This window comes from Schistocerca piceifrons, chromosome 4 (assembly GCF_021461385.2).
Source record: "Schistocerca piceifrons isolate TAMUIC-IGC-003096 chromosome 4, iqSchPice1.1, whole genome shotgun sequence".
Lineage (NCBI taxonomy): Eukaryota > Metazoa > Arthropoda > Insecta > Orthoptera > Acrididae > Schistocerca > Schistocerca piceifrons.
This window is the reverse complement of record NC_060141.1, coordinates 632,981,488-633,003,969: the sequence shown is the minus strand read 5'-3', so window position 1 is coordinate 633,003,969 and position 22,482 is coordinate 632,981,488. Positions and strand designations below refer to the sequence as shown.

The window sequence follows — 22,482 nt, the reverse complement described above, 5'->3', positions numbered from 1 at the left end:
TACCTGCACCCATAACATCCTAGTAACTATATCACCAGGCACACTTAAGGATTGTACGTGGATGGTGTATAAGGAACAAGTAGATGACTAATCTTTTAAATGCAGAAGGAGAAGAGAAGCAGAACAAGTTTTCGGTGAATGACATCTGAGTCTATCCTTGAGCATGTTGTACCTTATTCACTTTTCCAGCACCACATATTAATGAAGGCCAGGTGACAGTGATATTGCTGGTTAACTGGGTGAGATGTGATATTTGCTTTAAAAACAGTTCAAGATTGATACTTTATTAGGTACATGCCACTAAATTTCCTCCCTACATCAGTGTTTTGGAGGTGTAGAGTAGCAGTGTGCATATGCAGCAGATGCAGATTGATTGTCATTGTGCTGGTGTAAGCTGTCACCAGCACACCAAGTGGCAAGGAGGTTGCTGGAAGATCGATAGTAGGTGCAAGCAATGGGTCCATCAGGAGAGAGGCCAAAAACAGACTCACAGGCAATGTGAGTGTTGTGACTCGCCAATCTTTCAAAGTGCCGCTGCGCAGTTACGCGCATCCTGTACATGCGGTGCTGTCTGCCAGCCATGCAGCAGCAGTGCCACCTAAGTGGCCAGCCAGCCAGCTAGACTTGGACTCAGTTATGATTTGACTGTTAAAGTGTACACACGTCTTACTCTGTTTACTTGATCTATGACTTTCATGTATTGCATCTTCCTTGAAATATATTTGTTCAACTTGAAGTTATTACAATAGGCGACGAGGATGGGATTTTTCTTTTCCATTGTTGACCCACATGTTTCCATGGCTACTTTAGAACAACTATTGCAAGGTCTCATAGAACAGCAAATGCTTCTCACAAATGCGATTCATGATTTTGTCGTGGCATCAAATGCGGGGCGTCTCTCATCGTTGTCTCTACCTACTTTTCCTCCTTACGATGAGACGGCGGAAGACTGGTCTGATTACGAAAAACGTCTTTGACAGCACTTCTTGGCATTTCATGTCGCAGACGAACAAACATGTAAGTCTCTGTTTCTTTCATGGATTTCACCTCAAATGTATTGGTTGTTGCCACAATTGGCTCCTTTGAAAGATCCTGCGTCTTTGTCCTTTGCTGAAATGTGCTCACTTCTGTCCGTCTATTTTCAAAAGCAAACGCGTGTGGTAGCCTTTCGTGTTGCCTTTTATCGTTGTCAAAAACAACTGAATCAATCCTATCATGCTTGGGCTGCTGAACTTCACGGCCTCAGTAGAAAGTGTCAGTTTGTCACTGAAGTTCACACAGAATCCTACACCGATTCCATGGTACAGGATGCTATTATCCAATCGGCGCCCGACAAAGAAGTTAGGCAACATGCCCTTCAGTTGGCAAATCCGACTCTAGATGAAGTCCTATCCATCGCTCAGTCTTTTGAAATTTCTCACGCCACTGGAGCGCAAATAGAGGCATGGGGCGACATGGGGGAAACACAACCTCTGTGTGATGTTGACGAAGTGTGTGGTGTGTCCCCACCAGCCGACGTGGCCACAGTATGCTCCCAAGTGCAGCCTCGGCCTAACTGTAAACAAACCTCTAAGAAACTGCAGCAAAACCCACAGCAACTTCCTTCATATCCGCGGTGTTTTACGAAACATTCACAAGAAGATTGTCCACAACCTTGGGCTGTGTGTCACAAATGCAAAAAAAAGGGTCATGTGTCATCCGTTTGCAAATCTGACCGCATACGTGATGTTCATGAACATGATGCTGATTCTGATTCTGTGTTGCCTGTCAATTGTACTTCTTCCCTTTCAGGGAAGTTATTCCTCACTGTCCAAATACTTGGTCGAGATATTCGCATGCAGGTGGACAATAAACAGAAGATTTCACTCTTGGGACAATTTGATGCTGAGGTATCTTACAAATCTGTCTTTCGCACTGTTCCCATATTTGTGGTCGACCATAGTAACATGGAGAATCTTTTTGGTTTCGATGCCTTACGTGTTTTTGGGTTCTCCATAGATGACTCTGTCAATATCGTCTCTGATGCTATTCCTTATGCTCAATTGGATTCCTTGTTGATGACATTTTCGTCCCTTTTTTCTCCTGAGTTAGGCTGTGCAAACGACTTTGAAGCTCATATCACGCTCAGACCCACTGCTCGGCCCAAGTTTTTTTGGGCTCGCCCCATTCCTGTGGCCCTTCATGATCAGGTCAAATGGGAGCTGGATCATTTCACTGCTTCGGGGGTCTTGCTTCCTGTCACTTCCAGTGAGTGGTCCTCTCCTATCATTGTCGTTGCTAAGCCAAATGGTGATATTCGTCTCTGTGGCGATTTCAAAGCCACTGTAAATGCTCAATGCCTTATTGACACTTACCCTATGCCTTGACCTGAAGAATTGTTCACTAAACTTGCTGGAGGCCAGTATTTTTCTAAACTTGACCTGTCAGAAGCTTATCATCAACTTCCTCTCGACGGTGCTTCCCGGCAATTTCTGGTCCTTAACACGCCTTTTGGCCTCTATCAATACCAACGATTGCCATTTGGGGTTGCCAGCGCCCCTGCTCTCTTTTAGCGATTCTTGGAACAGTTATTGCTCACTGTCCCTGGGTGTATAAATTACCAGGGCGACATTGTTGTCACTGGCTCCACCACTGACGAACATCTTCAAAATCTCCGCACACTTTTTCATGTCTTACAGACTGCAAGTCTTAAGTGTAATCTTCAGAAATCAAAATTTTTTCAGGCATCTATCACGTACTTGGGATTTCAACTCTCTTGGGATGGTATTCGTCCGCTTCAGCAAACTGTCGCTGCTATCAATGCCCTTCATCGCCCTATATCTGTTAAGTAACTGCAGGCCTTCTTGGGGAAAATAGCATATTATCACAGGTATTTACCATCTGCTGCTTCGGTGGCTCAGCCGTTGCATTGCCTGTTGCATAAAAACGTGCCTTTTCACTGGTCTGCATCATGTGATGCGGCTTTCCAGAAATTGAACACTATGCTGAAACAGGCCCCATTCCTGGCTACTTATTGATCTGGCCAACATCTTGTTCTTGCCACAGACACCTCTCAATATGAGGTCGATGCAGTCCTTGCGCACCGTTTTTCTGTCGTTTCTGAACAACCCATTGCTTGTGCCTCCAAAACGCTCACGGATGCCCAACAAAAATATTCTTAAATTGAAAAAGAAGCTTTGGTCATTATTTATGCTCTTCGTAAGTTTGGTGTTTTTCTCTATGGATCCAAATTTCATCTTGTTACGGATCACAAACCACTTGTTTCCTTGTTTCATCCATCAACATCACTTCCTGACAAGGCTGCACACCGCCTCCAGCATTGGGCTCTTTACTTGTCTCGTTTCAATTATGAGATTCATTTCCGGCCGACGGCTCAACATGCGATTGCTGATGCACTGTCTTGCCTTCCCATGGGTCCCAATCTGGCATTCGATAGGGATGAACTTTTGTATTTCCACCTGGATGTTGACAAGCAGCGGGTTGTGGATGGGTTTCCCATCACCGGGGACCGGCTGGTGGCTGCTACGGGTTCTGACCCTACCCTCTCCCGGGTTTTACGGTTTATTCAGAATGGTTGACCAGATTGTCCATCCGCTAAGACTTCTGATCCGTTGTGGAACTACTACGCTTTGTGTTACCGCCTCACGGCTAGGGATGGTGTTATCCTCCTTTCCACCGAAAATACTTCGCCGTGTGTTGTGGGACCTGCGGCTTTGCGTGCTTTGGTCTTGCGCCTCCTTCACCAAGGGCACTGGGGTGTCTCTCGCACAAAATCTCTGGCGCGCTGTCATGTGTACTGGCCCAGCATCGACTCTGAAATCGCACATCTGGTCGCTGCCTGCAGCCCTTGTGCATCACAGGCCACCGCCCCGAAGTCATCTTTGTCACTGTGGCCTTCGCCTGAGAAGCCCTGGGAGTGCATTCATGCTGACTTCACGGGACCTTTTTTAGGTACTTATTGGCTTCTCATTATTGATGCCTACTCTAACTTTCCTTTCATTGCCCGTTGCACATCGCCTACCACCGCGGCAACCACCAATGCTCTAGCTTGCATTTTCTCTTTGAAAGGCCTTCCCTCTACTCTTGTTGCTGATAATGGTCTGCAATTTGCTTCTTCTGATTTTGTGGATTTTTGTGCCCGTTACGGCGTCATGCATGTCACGGCCCCTCCGTTCCATCCACAGTCAAACGGTGAGGCTGAATGATTGGTCTGCACATTTAAGGCTCAGATGAGGAAACTCCTGACTTCTTCTGCTGCTGATGATGCACTTCTCCAATTTTTGGCTTCTTACCATTTCACCCCCATGAGTGACCACAGCCCGGCTGAGCTCTTGCATGGCCGACAGCCCCGCACGCTACTTCATCTTCTGCAGCCTTCCATCTCACGGCCGCGGGTGCCTTCGCTTGGCTGGTTCACCGCTGACGACCTTTTATGAGTATGGGGATATGGCAGGTGGCCAAAATGGAGTCCTGGCCGCATCTTACGACACCGTGGCCGACGCCTGTATAAAATCCAGATGGACACAGGTGTTGCATTGCATCATTCGGACCAGCGTTGGCCTCGTGTGCCGGCAACACCTGTTCTGGATGCCGCTACACCACCTTCGGCTCTACCTGACGCTTGGGATACTGGAATCTCTCATTACTCACAACGCAGTCCTCTCACCATCATATCGGTGCCAGCACAAGAACTGACGCCACCAGGAGACGTGCCCATGCAGGAACCAGATGTCCATCATCTATCGGAGCAATTCTACTCGCCTCCTTCTCCTACGGACTCGGACACATCGCCCATGTCTCCTGTTATTACAACCGGACTTGTCGCAATGGGCATATTGGTGCCCCAGCAGATTCGACCCCCACGTCTCCTGTTATCTCGACCCGTTATCGTGGGGGACACTTCCGTCCGCACAGGAAGCCTCCTCCTCAAGACTTTACGCCCAGTCAAACAACACCTACGGACGTTAGCAATCTACAGGCCACCTCCATCAAGACCTGTGCAAAAAATTCAAAGGGGTGAAAAGTGTTGTGACTCACCGATCTTTCAAAGTGCCGCCGCGCAATTATGCGCGTCCTCTACATGCGGCGCTGTCTGCCAGCCACGCAGCAGCCGCGCCACCTAAGGGGCCAGCCAGGCAGCAGCTGCTAGAGTTGGACTCAGTTATGATTTGACTGTTAAAGTGTACACACGTCTTACTTTGTTTACTTGATCTGTGACTTTCACGTATTGCGTTTTCCTTGAAATATATTTGTTCGACTTGAAGTTATTACAGTGAGGCCAATGCTCTCTTGACCGCCAGTGTTTAGATGGCTGCCGTGGACCAGAGGGCCCCTCTAGTCAGTCAGTCATCCAGTGAGTCAATGAGTCGAATCATCAGTTGCAGCCCAGTGGAAGTCACAGCTGCAGTTAGCTCAGCCTCTAACTCAGATTCAGTCAGTACCTAGCAACCAGAGTAGTGTACATAGAGGACCTTTACTTCACCAGCAGTGAGGCTAATGTGGACTGTTATGGAAAGCTTGTACCACAACACTTGGACCATCTTAAGTTAAGTAGTAGTTAAGTAGCCCTATTAATATATGAGTGCAGTTGTGTTATAGAAAGAGGATACCAGCCACCAAACAACATCCTCTCCTTGCTTCCCGTCGTACAAGCATGCATTGACAATGCACTGTGGAAGTAGATTTTGCATGCTTCTCTTGTGTTTTAGCTTGCAGGTATGATCATGTTTCTCTTTGCTAATTTGTTGTTGTGTTCTTGCTTGTATTCCAGGAGGGGAGCTGCACAACTAATCAAATTTATCTTTTCAGAGGCTTTGATTGCTTTTCTACCTTGCCCCATCCATGCCCTGCCCCTGCGCCTCAGCTGCAGATGGCCAATTTGATGGATGTAACACAAGCTTTTCAGTTTCAGAACCAACAAATTGCTGCCTTACTGACGACAGTACAACAACTTCTGGTGGCACAAGCTGCATTGACTGCACAACCACAACTGACTGACCTATGAGCCCAACAGGTGGTGCCGACCAGCATACCACTGTTCTGGCAATTTAACAACACCAAAGAGGAATTGCTCAAATACCTTCCAAGCACATTGTCAAGTTCATTGTGCTAAAGGTATTGTAAAACCACAATACTTCCTTTCGAATGCGGGGTCCTCAGTGTTCAGGTTAATACAAAAACTATTTCCAACGGCATCTGCTGATGAACTCAGTTGTGACCAATTGATTGCTGCATTAACCAAGTACTATGACCAGCAAGTCCAAGTAACTGCAGCCACATATCAGTTACCTTGCTTGCAGAAAAAGCCAGAACAGATGTACTGTCAATGGTACACAGAATTAATGGGCACAACCAGGAAGTGAAAATTCATGTGTAGTTGTGGCAACTTTTACAGTGATTTAATGATTAGGGATACAATAACATTCAATGTCCCCAATAGTAGAATACGGGAACAGATCCTAAAGTACTCTGATCCATCACTTCCTTAAGTATTACAAATATTAGAGCAATATGATTTGGGCGCCATAGTGGCTGACAAGTTTGACCAGGCTCCGATTTGTCAGGTCAAGTCACCCCTTGCTCGTGACCACCCCAAGCAACCACAACAATGAGCATGTACACAGCCATGTGGACAGCCCTGTAGACATGTAAAAAGACTTGTGAATTTAGTGAAGTCTTGCCCTAGATGTTTTGCTCACCATAAAAGACAGTTTTTCCATCGCTTAATGCAGTGTGTTACATGTATGGAAAACAAGGCCATGTCCAAGTAGTTTGTTTGCAACAGCACAAACACACCAATTTTGCCTGCTCCCATAGTAAAACAGGCTCATGCACATGCAGTGAACGTTGTGTTTCCAAAACCTACAAAGGTTCTGATAAAAGGTAGATTAAGGTTGTGCCTCCTTCTTGCCCTAGCAACAACATTCTGACAAACTATTTTCCTCATTACGAATTGCTGGCCGTCATGTGAACTTTCAGTTAGACACAGGTACCTCAGTAACTTTGCTTAATCATGCCACGTACAAACAGTTAGGCTCACCAGGCCTTTCTAAATCTAGCAAGCACCTCACTGCTTACAATGGACAGGAAATTCTAGTGCTTGTACAGTGTAGTTTGCCTTCCACTTACAAATTTCACACTAGGATAGTGAATTTTACTGTGTTCAAATCCAGAGATAGTGAGAACATTCTTGGTTTAGATTCCTTTGATTTGTTAGGCCTTAGCACCCATGACAATGTACTGTCAGTCTCTACACTTGCACCAAAATACGGTGCCACTAGCTTCCTTAAAGAGTTTCCTGAACTATTTTCAGAAGGAATGGGAAAAGCTAATAACTTTGTGGCACATGTTATATTGAAAGTCAATGCACAGCCTAAGTTTTTCTGGGCCCACACTGTTGCAATTGCTTTAAGAGACAAAGTAGCCAGTGAATTGAAAGAATTGCAAGATAATGGTGTAATTGCCCCATTCAAGCTTGTCAATAGGCAAGTCTTCTCATGTTGTAGCCTAAGCCTTCTGGTTGCATTTGCGTTTGTGTTGACTTCAAGTCTACAGTCAACCCACGGACAGTAGTTGATACTTATCCATTTCTTTCCCCTGAGGAACTCATGGACAGGCTTGGTGCATGACATTACTTTTTTAAGATGGATTTACGTGATGCCTACTTGCAGATTCCATTGGACGAAGAATCACAGAAAATGTTCATTGTAAATACACATTTACGACTATTCAAGTATTTGGGTTTGCCTTCAGCAGTGCTTCTGCACCCGCCATTTTTCAACGTTAACTTGGAACAGCCGACTGCAAAAGTGCCATTTTGTTCAAACTACCTTGACGATATTGTTGTCTCAGGTCATACACCAGAGGAACACATTGCCAGTTTGTGTACTTTTTTCGAGTGTTGTCAGAAGCAGGACTCATGTGCCGTCTCGAAAAGTGTGACTTTTTTTCAAACTGAACTACAGTCAGGGTGTACGCCCCCTCCAATCACATTTGCTTGCAATCCATGACCTGCCTGCTCCTCGCAATGTGTCTGAACTGCAGTCAGTACAAGGCAAGATGATGTACTACATTTGATTCATACCAAATGCCACTCAGATCGTGCGTCCATTGCACTGCTTGCATCACAAAAATGTACCTTTTCTGTGGACTAAAGACTGTCAAGTCGCATTTCAGAAACTCAAAAATGCTTTGCTTAGTGACAGATGTCTAGTACATTTGATCCTGGCAAGCCAATAGTTTTGCTAGTCAACGGTTCTTCCTATAGAATCGGCACTGTGCTTTCACACAGAATTGCTGCACAAGACAGACCTATTGCTTTTGTCTCAAAGTTGCCCACTCAGACTCAGTGCAATTATTCTCAAATAGAAAAAGAAGCTCTCGCTAATGCGTATGGTGTGACCAAATTCCATGGCATGATCGTAACTTCTATTTAGTGACAGATCACAAGCCTTTGCGGTCCTTGTTTCATCTGTCAAAGCTGGTTCCTACATGCACTGCTCAAAATTGCAATGCTGGGCTTTGTTGCTTTCGCAGTATAAGTGTGAAATTGTGTGCAGACCTACAGCAAAGCATGGTAATGCCGACGTCCTATCTCATCTTCCAATGGGCACAGACTCTGATTTTGATGCATCTGCCTCATCTTGTTGCCAAATCGATGCACAGGACTTGCTGGAATCTTTTCCCTTGTACTGTAGAGAAATTGCACAGTCCACAGAAGCAGATCCAGACCTCAAGATTTTGTTACACTACATTCGTACATCTTGGCCTCGTTCATTGAACAGTATCCAGAACTCAGTTGTACGCCAATTCTTTGCTCGTTGGCATAACCTTTCAGTAAAACAAGGTGTGATTCTAGTTCAAAATTACAGTGGACTATGCGTATGCTTATTCACAAGGTACTGCAAAAGGATGTGTCATGATTGTTCCACCAAGGAGATTGGGGAATTGTTTCCACTAAACAGTTTGCACAATGGCACTGTAATTGGCAGGGCAGGGATGCCCACATTGGACAGATGATGTCACAGTGTTTTGCATGCATGGAAAACCAATTTGCTCCACCACAGACATTCTCACCTTGGCCTAAGACTCAATCACCATGTCAACGAGTGTACATAGACTTTGCAGAACCATTTTGGAACACTCGTTGGCTCATAGTGGTAGAAGCCTTTAGCAAGTTCCCATTTGCATTGCCTATGAACTCTACCAAGTCACTTAGTGCCATTCAAGCATTGTCCTCAATATTTTGCATAGAAGGCTTGCCAGAAGTACTTGTGTCGGACAATGGACCACAGTTCACTTCACATGACTTTGAACGAAGCAGAAAGTTTCATATGCACGTTCAAGGAACAGATGCCAAGTTTTGCAACACTCACACATGGGAACAGGTGCTGCAACTCTTTCTCACATCCTGTTACTCCCACCCACAAGAAGGACCACCTCCTCTGGATCTTCTGCATGGCCGCCGCCATTGTACAGTGCTACACTTGCTACACCCACCACAGCATCTGGCGAAGCCAATGGCTCACCAGTATCACTTTGCATGACGTGATCTCATTATTTTCAGGATTTATGGTAAGTGTGGGTGCTGGGAAAGAGGGGTGATCCAGGAACGCATTGGCTCTTTGATTGCAGGTCCCTATGATTTGCAGCGCCACCACCAGAACCATATTTGTGCATGTCATTTGCCCCATAATTCTGCTGCTGTTTCTTCCCTCAGGTCCACAGCTTCACGTGACTGCATTGCCTTTGCAGCCACCCACTGTTGCTGCCAGGGCATCCCAGGCAGAGTGGATGGACAATGCGCCCTCGTCCCCACAGTCCCTGCTCGCTGACCTAATGGACCTGGACATGTCATTGCCATCACTGTCGCCATCATCACCCCATGCTGTGCCCTCAGGCCTGGAGTGTGTTCTGGCAGCAGTTTTCTGGAGGATGTTCCTCTTGTCCCGGAAGCCAGATGGTGGGGTACAGTTGGAAGTATGCCGTCCTCCACAGCTATGGTTTCCGGCTCATCTCTACATCCAGCACCCTGCCTCCGTCCCTGCTGTCATTTGCAGCTTCACTAAATGACAGTGGTGCAGCATTTCACGGGAGGGGGGGGGGAGGGGGGTATGTAGGCACAAGCAATGCACCTATCTGGAGAGAGGCCAAAAACAGACTCGCAGGCAACGCGCTTCCAGTGTGAGCCAACGATTCAAGTCATCAGTCACAGCCAAGTGGGAGTCACATTCACAGTTAGCTCGACTTCTAGCTCAGAGTCAGTCAGTACCTAGCGACCAGGGTAGTGTACATAACGGACTTGTACTTCACCAGCAGTGAGGATAATGTGGACTATTATGGAGAGCTTGTACCACAACATATGGACTATCTTAAGTAGCTTCCTGTTTAAGTTAATATGGAACCCTGTTAACACATACGTGCAGTTGTGTTATAGAAAGAGGGTACTGGCCACCGAACAACATCCTCTTCTTGCTTCCCATGGTACTGGCCTGTGGTGGCAACAAGATGACACAAAAGACATAATACCCACATAGGATTACAGAGCTCTGATCACAGATCACAATCATCTAAAATGTTGCAAATAGATTGTAGGTTTGCAACATGTTTAACTTTTTGACATTCTCCACAATACCATCAAATTATAGATATTACTGAAGTGTGATTGGTCCCCATGAACAATATTATTCTACAGGTCTGAGGAAAAAGAACCAATGTATGAAATGGACTTAAACCATTCACTATTAATGAAAGTAGTCTTTTGAGTGCAATTAACATGTTACATGTATGAAAAAGAAAACTAGAAATGGAAGAGAGAACAAAGACTGCAGTACATGGCAAAACGACTTCCATAATAAAACTGCTACTGGCGAAAGAACAGTCCATTGTAGATGTGTAAGTGGAGCTTACACATCCTTAAAACACTGTGTATGGAAAAATCTGGATACAGGTAGGGAATACAAGATACGGGCATTTACTGTAAACAACGATGAAACATGGCCAAATGTTGGAGAACTCACAGAAATCAATGGATTTGTGGACATTTTTATAATCATCCATTCACATTGGAATTCTCTTAAAACAGATGGTTTACATTGTATCTAAATGTGGTGAACAAGAGGTGGTGCATCTAAATGTTGAGATCTCCATGAGGCTGGTCATAGATGATACAGTTGTCCATTAGAAGATAATAATGCTTTACCAAATTGCAGAGGATGATTGATTGGTACAGGGACTGTGACACAGATAAATGTAGCTATTGCACAAAAATAGGCAAAAAGATCCATTGTGATGTCAGTGTAAACAATACCAGCTATATAATGCCTGGAAGTAACTGTCCTAAAGTAGCATGTCTACACAATGAAATGTAATTCATCCAAGAAAGAAGAAGTGGTGTACGGAACATTGTTAGACTGATTTTTGAAGTATTGCTTGTCAGTCTGGAGCCCTTATCAGGTTGGATTAAAAGAAGAAGTAGGGAAGATCCATTGTACAGTCAGTGTGAGGAGCTAAACAGATGCCAGTGACAGTCACTGTAAGAAAGGCATGGTACATCACGGAGGAGATGTACTGTTAAAAAAATCTGAACGAGTAAGTTTTGCTTGATGTACTACTTTTTCCTACACACATCTTATGAAATGATTACAATGAAGACTTACTGATAATCATTCATGCCTCACAGATGAAGTAGTGATAATGGTTATATGCTGGATGTATTTCCATTACACACCATAAGGTGGCAAGCAGGTGTTATGCATCTAATTTTTAGTACAGGCACTATTAAATGATTGCCAACAACAAACAAACTGAATTTCAAAATCAGGAAGATGGGAGAAGGGGATGCATATGTGGTATATCATAAAAGCAGAGCTGCTGAGTCGCAGATAGGTGTGCACGCGTGTGCGCACACATACACACATTCACACACACACACACACACACACACACATACACACACACACACACACACACACACACACACACATGATCACACAAATGCAACTCATGCCCACATGACCCACATGACCACAGCCTCTGGCAGCTGAAGCCACACTTCAGCTGCCAGAGACTGTTGTCATGTGTGTGTGTGTGTGTGTGTGATCTATTTTTAAATTTTTAACAAAGGTCTTGTTGGCTGAAAACTTTTTCTGTGACACTCTTTTTGTTGTGCCTATCTGTGACTCAGCATCTCCGATATATGGTGAGTAACAGCAATCCCATTCATAACGTTGTCACATTTCATCCTGGATTTTCCATTGTTTGATGTCACAAAAGCTGTAGTTTTAATGGAACATTTGTTAAAGGAAAGAACACAAGGCAAGGCCATACCATGTAACAGTACTCTAACTTAAGTTCCTATACAATCTAAAAATGACTACAGGATGTAGTCCTAATGCAGTGGATGATGTGTGTTATTACACATCTGACTTCATTTGCTACTTAGCTGACATGGATGGATTTGTGGTGTGAGGTGCTTGTGTCCTGCACTTTGCTCTGCAGGAGTACTGTCTGTTCTTCATGTTTTAATGTCCTTGTTAATACATATAGATTAAATGTATGTTGCACTAGACTGTCGAATGACTATGTAAAATTCCGCTTTAAAATAATTTTGCCCATAGTAGGAACAAATCAATGCTTTCCATTGACACTAGTCACTGCATTTAAGATGTGACGAGCTGTATTTGTTTCAGCTAACAACAGCTATGAAATGCGTAAACAAAATTACTAATATGTACCAAAACACCTTAGCAAATGCATCAGACAACTGTAAGGAAGGACAGTATGCATCTCTGACTGCTATGATAGTGGATCTTAAATGAAGAAAGCCATTGCCATAACTGGACTGTCAGTTCCTGCAATCAAGTGCTACTGTTTAACTAATTTAAGTGGGTATGATGTCCAAGTTTGTCTCTGTGAAATACAGAACAAAGGAAAAAAGACCATTTCTCCTACATGAGAAGGAGAATGTGACAGTTAGTGGAATACTGGGAAGCATTTTGAGAAGATATAAAGAGCTTGTTATGCCAAAATCATCTGTATTTTCCTGTGCATTCAAAATCAAGGCAGGAGTGCTTGTTGTAATATCTAAGCTTGTGTGTCAAGTGCCTTAGACCCTACTACATTTAAAAAAAGTATAGATTTCCTATTTTTGTACACAATAAAATGTGATGGTATACGTGGGTTGGTGCATGGTCACCTGCGATTGGTCTGCCATCACAGAACAATGAGTTTCATATATAGTACAGTCACCACAAGAATGGTTACTGTACAGGTCTTGCTAAGGAAAAATATGTCAGGGTAATGGAATGTTAGTAATACTCATTCCTGGAAATAGTACAGTTATATAATTATTAGAGAGTGTTTAAGACTGTCTATATATGGTGTCCACTGCTGTCCATGGCAGTTGCCCCTGCAGATGCTTTCACCTGTTGCCACATAGACAAGTAGAAGCCTGCCAAACAACGAATCTTGTGTCTATATGCACACTGAGGTCTGCTGCTGCCATGCATGGAAGGGGCGAGACTTTAATTTTGTTATTTCAGGCGTGACCAATGCTGCTGAGGCATGCAAGCACCTGTTGGCCAAGGCACTGTCTTATCCTCAGAAATGAAATAGTGGTCTTCTTGAGACCACTGGAATATGGTGCAGCAGTGGCAGTGGTAGTGGCACAGTGGTTGTCGATCCTGCAGCAGCTGGCAGGAGAGGCGTACACAATTCAGAGATGATGACATCCGGGACTCCTCCTCACATTTTTTGTTTGTTTTAAATAAGATGTGTACCTCTCCTGTGCATATCTCAGTGGTGGTAGTGGAGGGTGGTGGCAGCACAAGTGTCAGAAATTGTTTAAATATGACATATTAGTGTAATTTAGAAATATAGTTTTTAATATAAATACTTGTCTGCAGAGCTGCTCCTACTTGGATTTTTTTTGCTTTACCATGGTTATTCACAAGTCTACAATAATCTTATAACATCAAAAGCCTCTAAGGTAGCCAGATAGTGACACCATAGTGCGTAGGCCATTATTTTTAACACACTAATAATGAAGGGACAAGTTCCTTACAGTGAAGCATTCCTATATGTGGCAAGATTGAGTTTGTTTAAATAATGCACTGTGGTAATCGTTAAAACATGAAACCATGGGAAATCCCTGTCATTTGTTCATAACAAGAGTGTATTATTTTAAATAATGCAGTATGTTAAATGTAAAACATGAACCTGTGGGATGTCAGTGTAATTTGTTTAAATGTTACACTGCAGTGATTCTTAAACATTAAAAGTCTCATATTTCTGATAATCTACATGTGTCTTTACATAACAATTGTTTCCACATAAATTGTAACAAATTGCCCCAAAACAACAAATAGCAACAAGAGGTGCTCACTCATTGGGGTGACAATGTCAAAGTGCCTGGGCAGCCATGATGACATTTTTCAGCCAGAAATTATAGTAATTAAATTCAGCCCACCACAAGCACCATTTATAATTCAGCCAGTTGGCCTAGAGGAGTGGAGGAGTGGGAGGAGAGAGTGAAGGGGGAAGGGAGCCATTGTGGATCATAAATTGTAGTAATTTGGTCATAAACTAGACTTATATAAACATAAGAGCAGAACTGTGGGGTTCATTTGCAAAAGGCTAAAAGCTTCTGGCAGCCATACATATGGGCCACAGCCAAGTGAGCAGTTTGTTTACGTAAAGGTCAGTAATCATCCTGGACCCTGAAGTTGCAGACATAGACCACCTCTGGTCCACTACTAGCATTTAGTGTGGAGCTAAAACACTATTTTAGACAGAACGTACTCACTTGCCTGGTGTGTTATCATGTTTGCTTTCAATCATTGCAACCTGTACTGTCAAAGATATGTTGTCTCCACCTTCAAGTGGGTGTACCTCTACTGGAATGCATTCCTTGCCATGTGTCCATAAGACTTCTTTTGCTCCTTATCCTCTCAAGGATTATTTCCTGTAGTTTTTACCCATTTAACAAAGTCACCCTGTATAGGATTCTGCAACTGACAAGATTAGACAAAATAACAAAAAAAGTTCTGGTTCACCAGCATATATATGATTGTGTCTGTATTTAAATTCAAGGGGAGAAATGTATGAAAGAATAAGCCTTATGAAGTTAAAAATGTAACTTTACTACAAATTAAAACAAAACATTAACCAAAATAAAGGCAGTCTGTTTGAAAGCTCACAGCTTTGCACATTTATGATATGTGTGAAAATCTGTTGCTGGATAACATTCAACACCATTTTACACCGTGTATTTTAACGTGCTCCACACAGTGTATGAGACGCTGCTGCTAAATTCCATCCTACTCTTCAACAATAGCCCACCTGCAAGGGCAGTATTTGACTATGGGTTTGAGGTTAATACTCCAGTACTATGCAGTCTTCAAATTACCCTCAATAGCAATCAGAGGCATCCACCAACTCTACAAGATACCAACCCAAAACACGACTGACCCACTTCCCTGCTGACACTGTGGGTCTGCATGCAAGAACTGTGGGTTGGTTCTTAGCAATCTTCACACTCTTCTCCCTTGATTACAAGATTGGCTGCACTGATGATGCTCTGCACGTTTCAACTGGTCTCTAGATCACTCAGCTGAGCTCATATTATTAGGCACTGTGAGTCACTCTTATTTCATTGATTTTTGAGTCTCAGAGGATGGCATGATGTGTTTGTGCATTATTGTGTTGAAAGAGAAACACATTGTAATAACGTTGACTGCAGTGTTTGACAACGGGTTAGAGGATGATGTCCCGATACTATACAGTCCTCAAATTAATCTCAGTAGCAATGAGAGGTATCTAACAGCTGTACATGACTGCTAAACCCATCGGTCTGCACGGCTGAACTGAGGATTGGTCCTTGACCAGTTCACACATCTACAATGATTATCAGATGTCACTCTTTAGAGAAGATAGTTGGACATTATTGATCCAGGTTTCACTCCAGGTGTTTACTGTCACCTTCTAGGTGAACCACACTGCTAGGGGATGAGTACTGTTTTGTAATAGTTGGTTATAAGCCAAATTGATTCTGTTGAGACTGTTATGTACTATCAAGGTTGACACAGGTCTCACAGCTGCTCCAAAAAAGGTGTGCAGTTCTTTTGCTTCTCCTTAGGTTACTTATGAGCCATGATTTGTTGATGGGAAAGGATGAGTAGTTCAAGGTGGATACTCAAAGTTTTGTGTCTCATGACAGTGGCTGAATGTTCGAATAACACTGCAGTGATGTACATCTATTTTATGGGCAACCATTTTGTAATAACTTCTCCTTTTGTCACATACTGATAATGTGTGACTGTCTAAGCTTGAAATAACTCTTTGAGGCTTGCTGAAAGACTGAAAAGTGCACACAAACCATCATAAATTGCATTCAGAAATGGAAACACAGTGCACTCTATTGAACTGCTTTGAGACCAAACATTTATTTTTATCTTCATTATGATGGTGGGCAAAAGTGTGTTGAGAAAGAGGTTTCTCTTTGAGAAGCAAAAACTGTGCAATTCATGAGGCTGATGCAAAATGTTTTGTTTAAATTTTATGACTGACCTTCACTGAGGCATCAGGGAGGCTTTTCTCAGTGCAAGGCCAAATGAAAGGGGCAAAACACACCCTCCCAAAAGAGATTAGTTAGTGATAAGAAGAGTATATGGACATCAGAGGTGCAAGAATAACAATCAGAAAAAACAAGATCTAGAAGAAGATCACAGAAAGTCTATATGGAATAAATTAAGAATTCCAACAACAACAAAACTGAATCACCCCAGCACATCATCAGTTTTTCTAAGGCGCCAAAGGGTCTCATACATTCTGTATGCATGCATACCCTCCTCTCTCAAAGTGGGCAAGGAAGAACAAAAAAAGAAACTACTGTTAACTTTTGAGTCCTCCTCAACATCACCTGAATTAACTGTCACTAGTGTGATTCTGGCCTGGGGTTTCAAAGGAATTCTATTTGGACTGACCTTTGTACTGCTGATGATGACTTAAGGATATGAGATGTCATACTACAGATATAACATCCATCAAACTGCATCATTGTGCTTGTCTTCATATTATAGAAAATATTATGAGGAAAAATTAAACACGATTACAGCCATCAGTCATGTGATGCTAGTGTGCCAGTGATGTGAAAGGCAGTGGTGCAGGCTTTACAGGCCTATCATGAGAGCAGTGTTTCCTTCAAGTGACTGAATTTCAACACTACTCTGGTAGTTGGGCATAGTACACTAATCATTAGTCGATACTGCTTGGTTTTATAATGAATCAGTTATACATGTAAAAAGCTTTTGAATGAACTGGTCATTCATCTGAAAGGCAGGTGCAGGGGTGTACACAAGATCAGACCAAAGAATTCTAAATCCATGAAAATGACATTCTCAAATCTTTAGCTCCACCATTTCCAGAAAAGAATGATGACAACTAAGCATAGACATTATCATCAGAATAGCAACATGTAGAACTTGATTGTGGGTGGAGTAATGGCCAAGTTCCAAATTAAAGAAACAATAAGGCAAAATACTGCTTGGCTGTCCAATATTTTGAAACCAGAGGAAAATTAAAAAAAAAACTGATTAAACTGAGTTTTCAGTGATCAAGAGCGAGAATCTTATTGTGTACTTTTTATGTCACTGGATATTCAGCTGTTGTAAGCATGGTCTCAAGATTGGTTTTTTGTGTAAATAAGATGGCCACATAAAATAAATCACAAATGGAGAACTATTCCAAATTGAAAAGTGTAACATTTTCTGAACAACAAAAATATATCACTGTGGCTACTTTTCATCTTCATTCCTTGACTGTTAGAAACATGAAGTTTAATTATATTAAATTTCCTTTCAGGTACATCCAGAGAAATTGTTAATCTCTGAGTTCAAATAAATTATTTTCTTCTTTGACCTAACCCTACACAAGCGTTAAGTGGCATCATGTAGTAAGCCCCTTGATGACCTGCCTCAATGAAGCTCTGTTTGGGCATGTTGACTTGCTTACTGCAAGCCCATTCTGATAAGGATCATAAACTGTCCTATCCACCACAATGGTGTATGTCCTCTAGGTCTTCAGCTGTTGACTTTTTCCTCTATGACTGTTATTTCAATTTTCACTTGCCTCCTGGGTACGTGATCAAAATACAACTGATTTTGGTTGATAAGTGTCAAAAGTCTTGTTCTGATGCTGAGCTGCTTCAGGATCAGTTCATTAGTTTGTTGTGCTGTCCATGGGGTTCGAAGTTACCTACTATAGCATCATATTTCCAGATCATCAGTCCTGCGACAATCCACCATCTTCACAGTCCAAGTTTCTGCTGCATAGGTAATGATAAAGAAGATGAGTTTGTATGAGGATGAGCTTTGTCTTGGCAATAATGGAGGGGCCTTCCAGATGTGAGCAAGTTTTTGTGTAGAATTTCTCACAATTGAAATGTGCCTCTGGATCTGAGGCTCACAATCTCCAGTATTAGTGACACCAGATCCTCAGTAACTGAAACCTAAAATCAGTCCTTAAAAAGTGTTAGGCCTTCATAACAAATTTGTGGCTGTGTTTCTGTTTTCTAAATTATTTTTAAAATGTATCATACAGTATTGTCAACAGTTGAAGTTACCAAGGCATTCAAACAGTGTAAACCAGAGGGACAATGTGGATGTGAATTGTGTTTTGCACTGTGAGAATTTGCTATGTAGTGTCAAGCCTGACAATCAATGCATCTGGAAGGAATAGAGAGTGGGAAATAACCCCTATTTTTAGTGTGAAACACCCAAGTGTGTGATGACTGAATGAAGGTGAGGGCAGAAATACATATAGATGTGTGTGTGTGTGTGTGTGTGTGTGTGTGTGCAGACCTCCACTTCATCAGGAGTAGTTGCTTGACAGTTTGTAAATAACAGAATGAGGTACTTCACCTTTTTCTTCTCCAATATGATAGTGTCTTTGGAGCTAATTATCTTCAAATGTACAATCGTCTTCATCCCCCAACAACTCTGTTGGTGTATGGTATGCTGTAAGGTGATGGCACTACTTGGGTATTGTGGGCAGAGTGCTTCCCGAACATGTCTGGTACCAATTAGGGAGAAGTAGGCCTAGTGCAAATATGCTAACACTATCAGAACTGATCCAAGGTTGGAGAGTTTTTATCTTGAACAACGCCAAAATTCTGCCTTTTGAACACATTGTCAGTGCTGTAGAATCCTTGTTATCCAGATGTACCACAGCACTGGCACTTCACAGTGACCCTATACATTGTAATTGAAGAAAGCTGATGTGACAACACTGTCTTGTGGCATGCGGATGATAATAAGATTGCACCTAAAAGTACAGTGTCTCCCTTGCAAGGTATCCACTTTTTAACCTTTCAGTGCAAAACAGTGAGCAAAATATATGCAAACAAAATATTTTTATTTTCAAGTACAGACACTTCCCATATACATACCATTTGTGCCACTAAATGTTTCAATTCTCTTTTCAGTTTCCTGTCATTTTTAAAATATGTTTTCCAGGATAGCTATTATCACTGTAGATGCAATCCTTCATGCAACATACCCTTCCTTCCCCTCCACCCCAAAAATTCCAACAAGGTAATGTACAGAGAACGGGACTATCATGTGCAATCCATAATGGACAGATTTTCATTCAGGAACTCACGAACAGTTTTGCTACAGTGAAGGTGAGTATCATTGTCCTGAAAGAGAATGTGAATTTCAAATTCTCTATTCAAGGGTATGTAAAATGCTTTAGCAAATTGTGATTATTCACAATGTTTTTAATTTCTTTATATTTATTATTAATTTTTGAGAAAGATAAAAAAATTACTAGTAATCTGATAGAATTTTAGAATTTTTTGCTGCACCCCAGTTGTATTTTGGTAAGTCACATACTTTATGAACAAAATAAGTAATAGTGTTGGAGCACACATTCTGTTGGACTGTAGGTGCTGCAGCACAGAAACTCAGCTTAATACATGTTAAATCAATTAAAATGTAGACTTTTTATCGCGACAATCTGAAACGACGTTGTCACTGTTGCAACAGAAAGGTTTTACATTTACTGATGATGTAATAGGTCACACTTATATACCAGTAGTGTGTTTTACTCACCAATCTGTTCGAAGTGACCATCATTTGACGAAACTACTAATGGACCGCCACTGTCACCCTGTAATGATAGAAGATCTGCATGTAAAGATTTCATGTGCAATATTTGGTGGTTCACAGTGTAATTAAAAGTGGCGATGCCCACTTCATGGAAGATCAGACAGCTTACGCATCAGTATAATAGAGCACAATGGACAAAATATCTTTTAAGTTTTTCAGAGTAACAAATCAGAGTGGAAGGCTGCAGCTCTCCTAAACATTTCTAACTCAACTGTTTCCTATTTCATTGGGAAGTAGAAATTGTATGACAGTCTGTAAATGAACAAGCTGACTGCAAATATTTACACACTGGGTGCCAGAAAAGTCATTCTGATATATCGACAGTCTTTAGTTATCACTTTCAAAAGAGCAAATTTCAGTGTATCACATAAAAACCTTCAATTTTGACTATTCGTCTTGGCAGCTGACTATGAGCCATATGTCATACTGACAACACTAGACAGTTCATCACAACAACCAAACAGTGGCAGTAATGAAAAATAGTAGAAAGACATTCTTTTTTGGCTTATGCTATCCCTCCCCATTTTTAAAGTCAAACAGCTCAAATTATTATCTTCCTACAGCATACTCTACCCATAAATCAAACTCTGCTAGAAACAAGGTGAACAGGATCTCACTGGCTCATGTTAAACCTTTCGAATCACTGTTCATCCATTCTGCATCTTTTCAGCATGGTTTCTGCTGTGGTAAAGTATATTTGGCAACTATAAGATATTTGCTACCTAGGCATGGATGTTGTTCATGATTATGATTTTAGAAATATGGTGATTGTTCTTTTCTGATATTCTTTGTATTGCATACCCTTTACATATCATATTTATAAGCCCTTTTCACTGTTCTTCACTTTGAAAAATTGAAGAATATTATTTCCATCATTACTCTGCTACAATTATACGTATTAGAGGCTTTCATAACTTCACTTTTGACACTTATTACTCACGTGCAGTCTTAGACATTACTTTATTTTTTAATGTTCAATGTTGGATTATCAGTCTTCTGACTGGTGTGACATGGTCAGCCATGATTTCCTGTCCTGTGCCAATTTCTTTATCTCAGAGTAGCTCTTACAAATGTCATCCTCAATTATATCTTGGATATTTCTCTATATTCATCTTCCCTTTTAGTTTTTGCCCTCTAGCAATATGAAAGATATTAGCTGGTGGCTTAACACATATCCCACCATCCTGTCTTTTCTTCTTGTCAGTGTTTTCCACATATTCCTTTCCTTGACAATTCTGTTGAGAAATTCCTCATTTTTTATTAGTCCACTCAATTTTCAATATCCTTCTGTAGCAGCACACTTCAAACACTTTGATTGTCATCTTTTCTTGTTTTCCCACAATCCATAGTTCACTTCCATGCAATACTATGGTCCAAATGTATATTTTCAGAAATTTCTTCCTCAATTTGTAGTCAATGTTTGATACTGACAGTCTTCTTTTGTTGAGGAATGCCCTCTTTGCCTGTGGTAGTTTGCTGTCTCTGCCATGTGTCTTTTTGTTTCTAAGGTAACAGAATTCCTTAACCCTGCCTGCTTTCTGGACCCAAATTTCAATATTAAGCTTATTGCTAATGTCATTTCTGCTGCTCCTCATTACTTTCAACTTATTTTGTTTTACTCTCAATCCGTATCTGTAGTCATTAGATTGTTCCTTCCATGTAAAAGACCCTGTAAAAATATTATCATTGATATCTTTTCACCCTGAATTTTAATCCCACTCCAGAACATGTCTTTTATTTCTGCCATCATCCTTGTGTTACATCCACTTTAATCTGAGAACTTCATTTTTGGTCTCCCATTCACACCATTTCCTTCTGGTTCCCATACACATAGTACACTAAGGTGACAAAAGTCATTGGATAGCGATAAGCAGATATACAGATGGTGGTAGTACTGCGTACACAAGGTGTAAAAGGGCAGTGCACTGGCAGTGTCATTTGTACTCAGGTGTTTCATGTGGAAAGGTGTCTCAAGTGGTTATGGCTGCATGATTGGAATTAACAGACTTTGAATGCGGGACAGTGGTTGGAGCTTAATGCATGGGACATTCCATTTTGGAAATCGTTAGGGAATTTAATATTCCAACATCCACAGTGTCAAGAGTGTGTCAAGAATACCAAATTTCAGGTGTTACTTCTCAACACAGACAACACAGTGGCCAGTGGCCTTCACTTAAAGACTGAGAGCAGTGACATTTGTCTAGAGTTGTCAGTGCTCACAGACAAGCAACACTGCATGAAATAACCATAGAAATCAATGTGGAATGTAAGACAAGAGTACCTGTTACGGCAGTGCAGCAAAATTCGGCGTGAATGG

The 22,482-nt window shown here is 41.9% G+C and overlaps 1 protein-coding gene across 1 annotated transcript in view; it reads right to left on the bottom strand.

The window, feature by feature from the left end:
• LOC124796348 (transmembrane protease serine 11G-like) overlaps positions 1–22,482 on the bottom strand; it is a 288,019-nt gene that overhangs the window by 52,752 nt on the left and 212,785 nt on the right. The window contains exon 4 of the mRNA XM_047260491.1: positions 20,109–20,166. Coding sequence (XP_047116447.1) covers positions 20,109–20,166 — 58 coding nt within the window. The remainder of the gene's footprint in view (positions 1–20,108; positions 20,167–22,482) is intronic.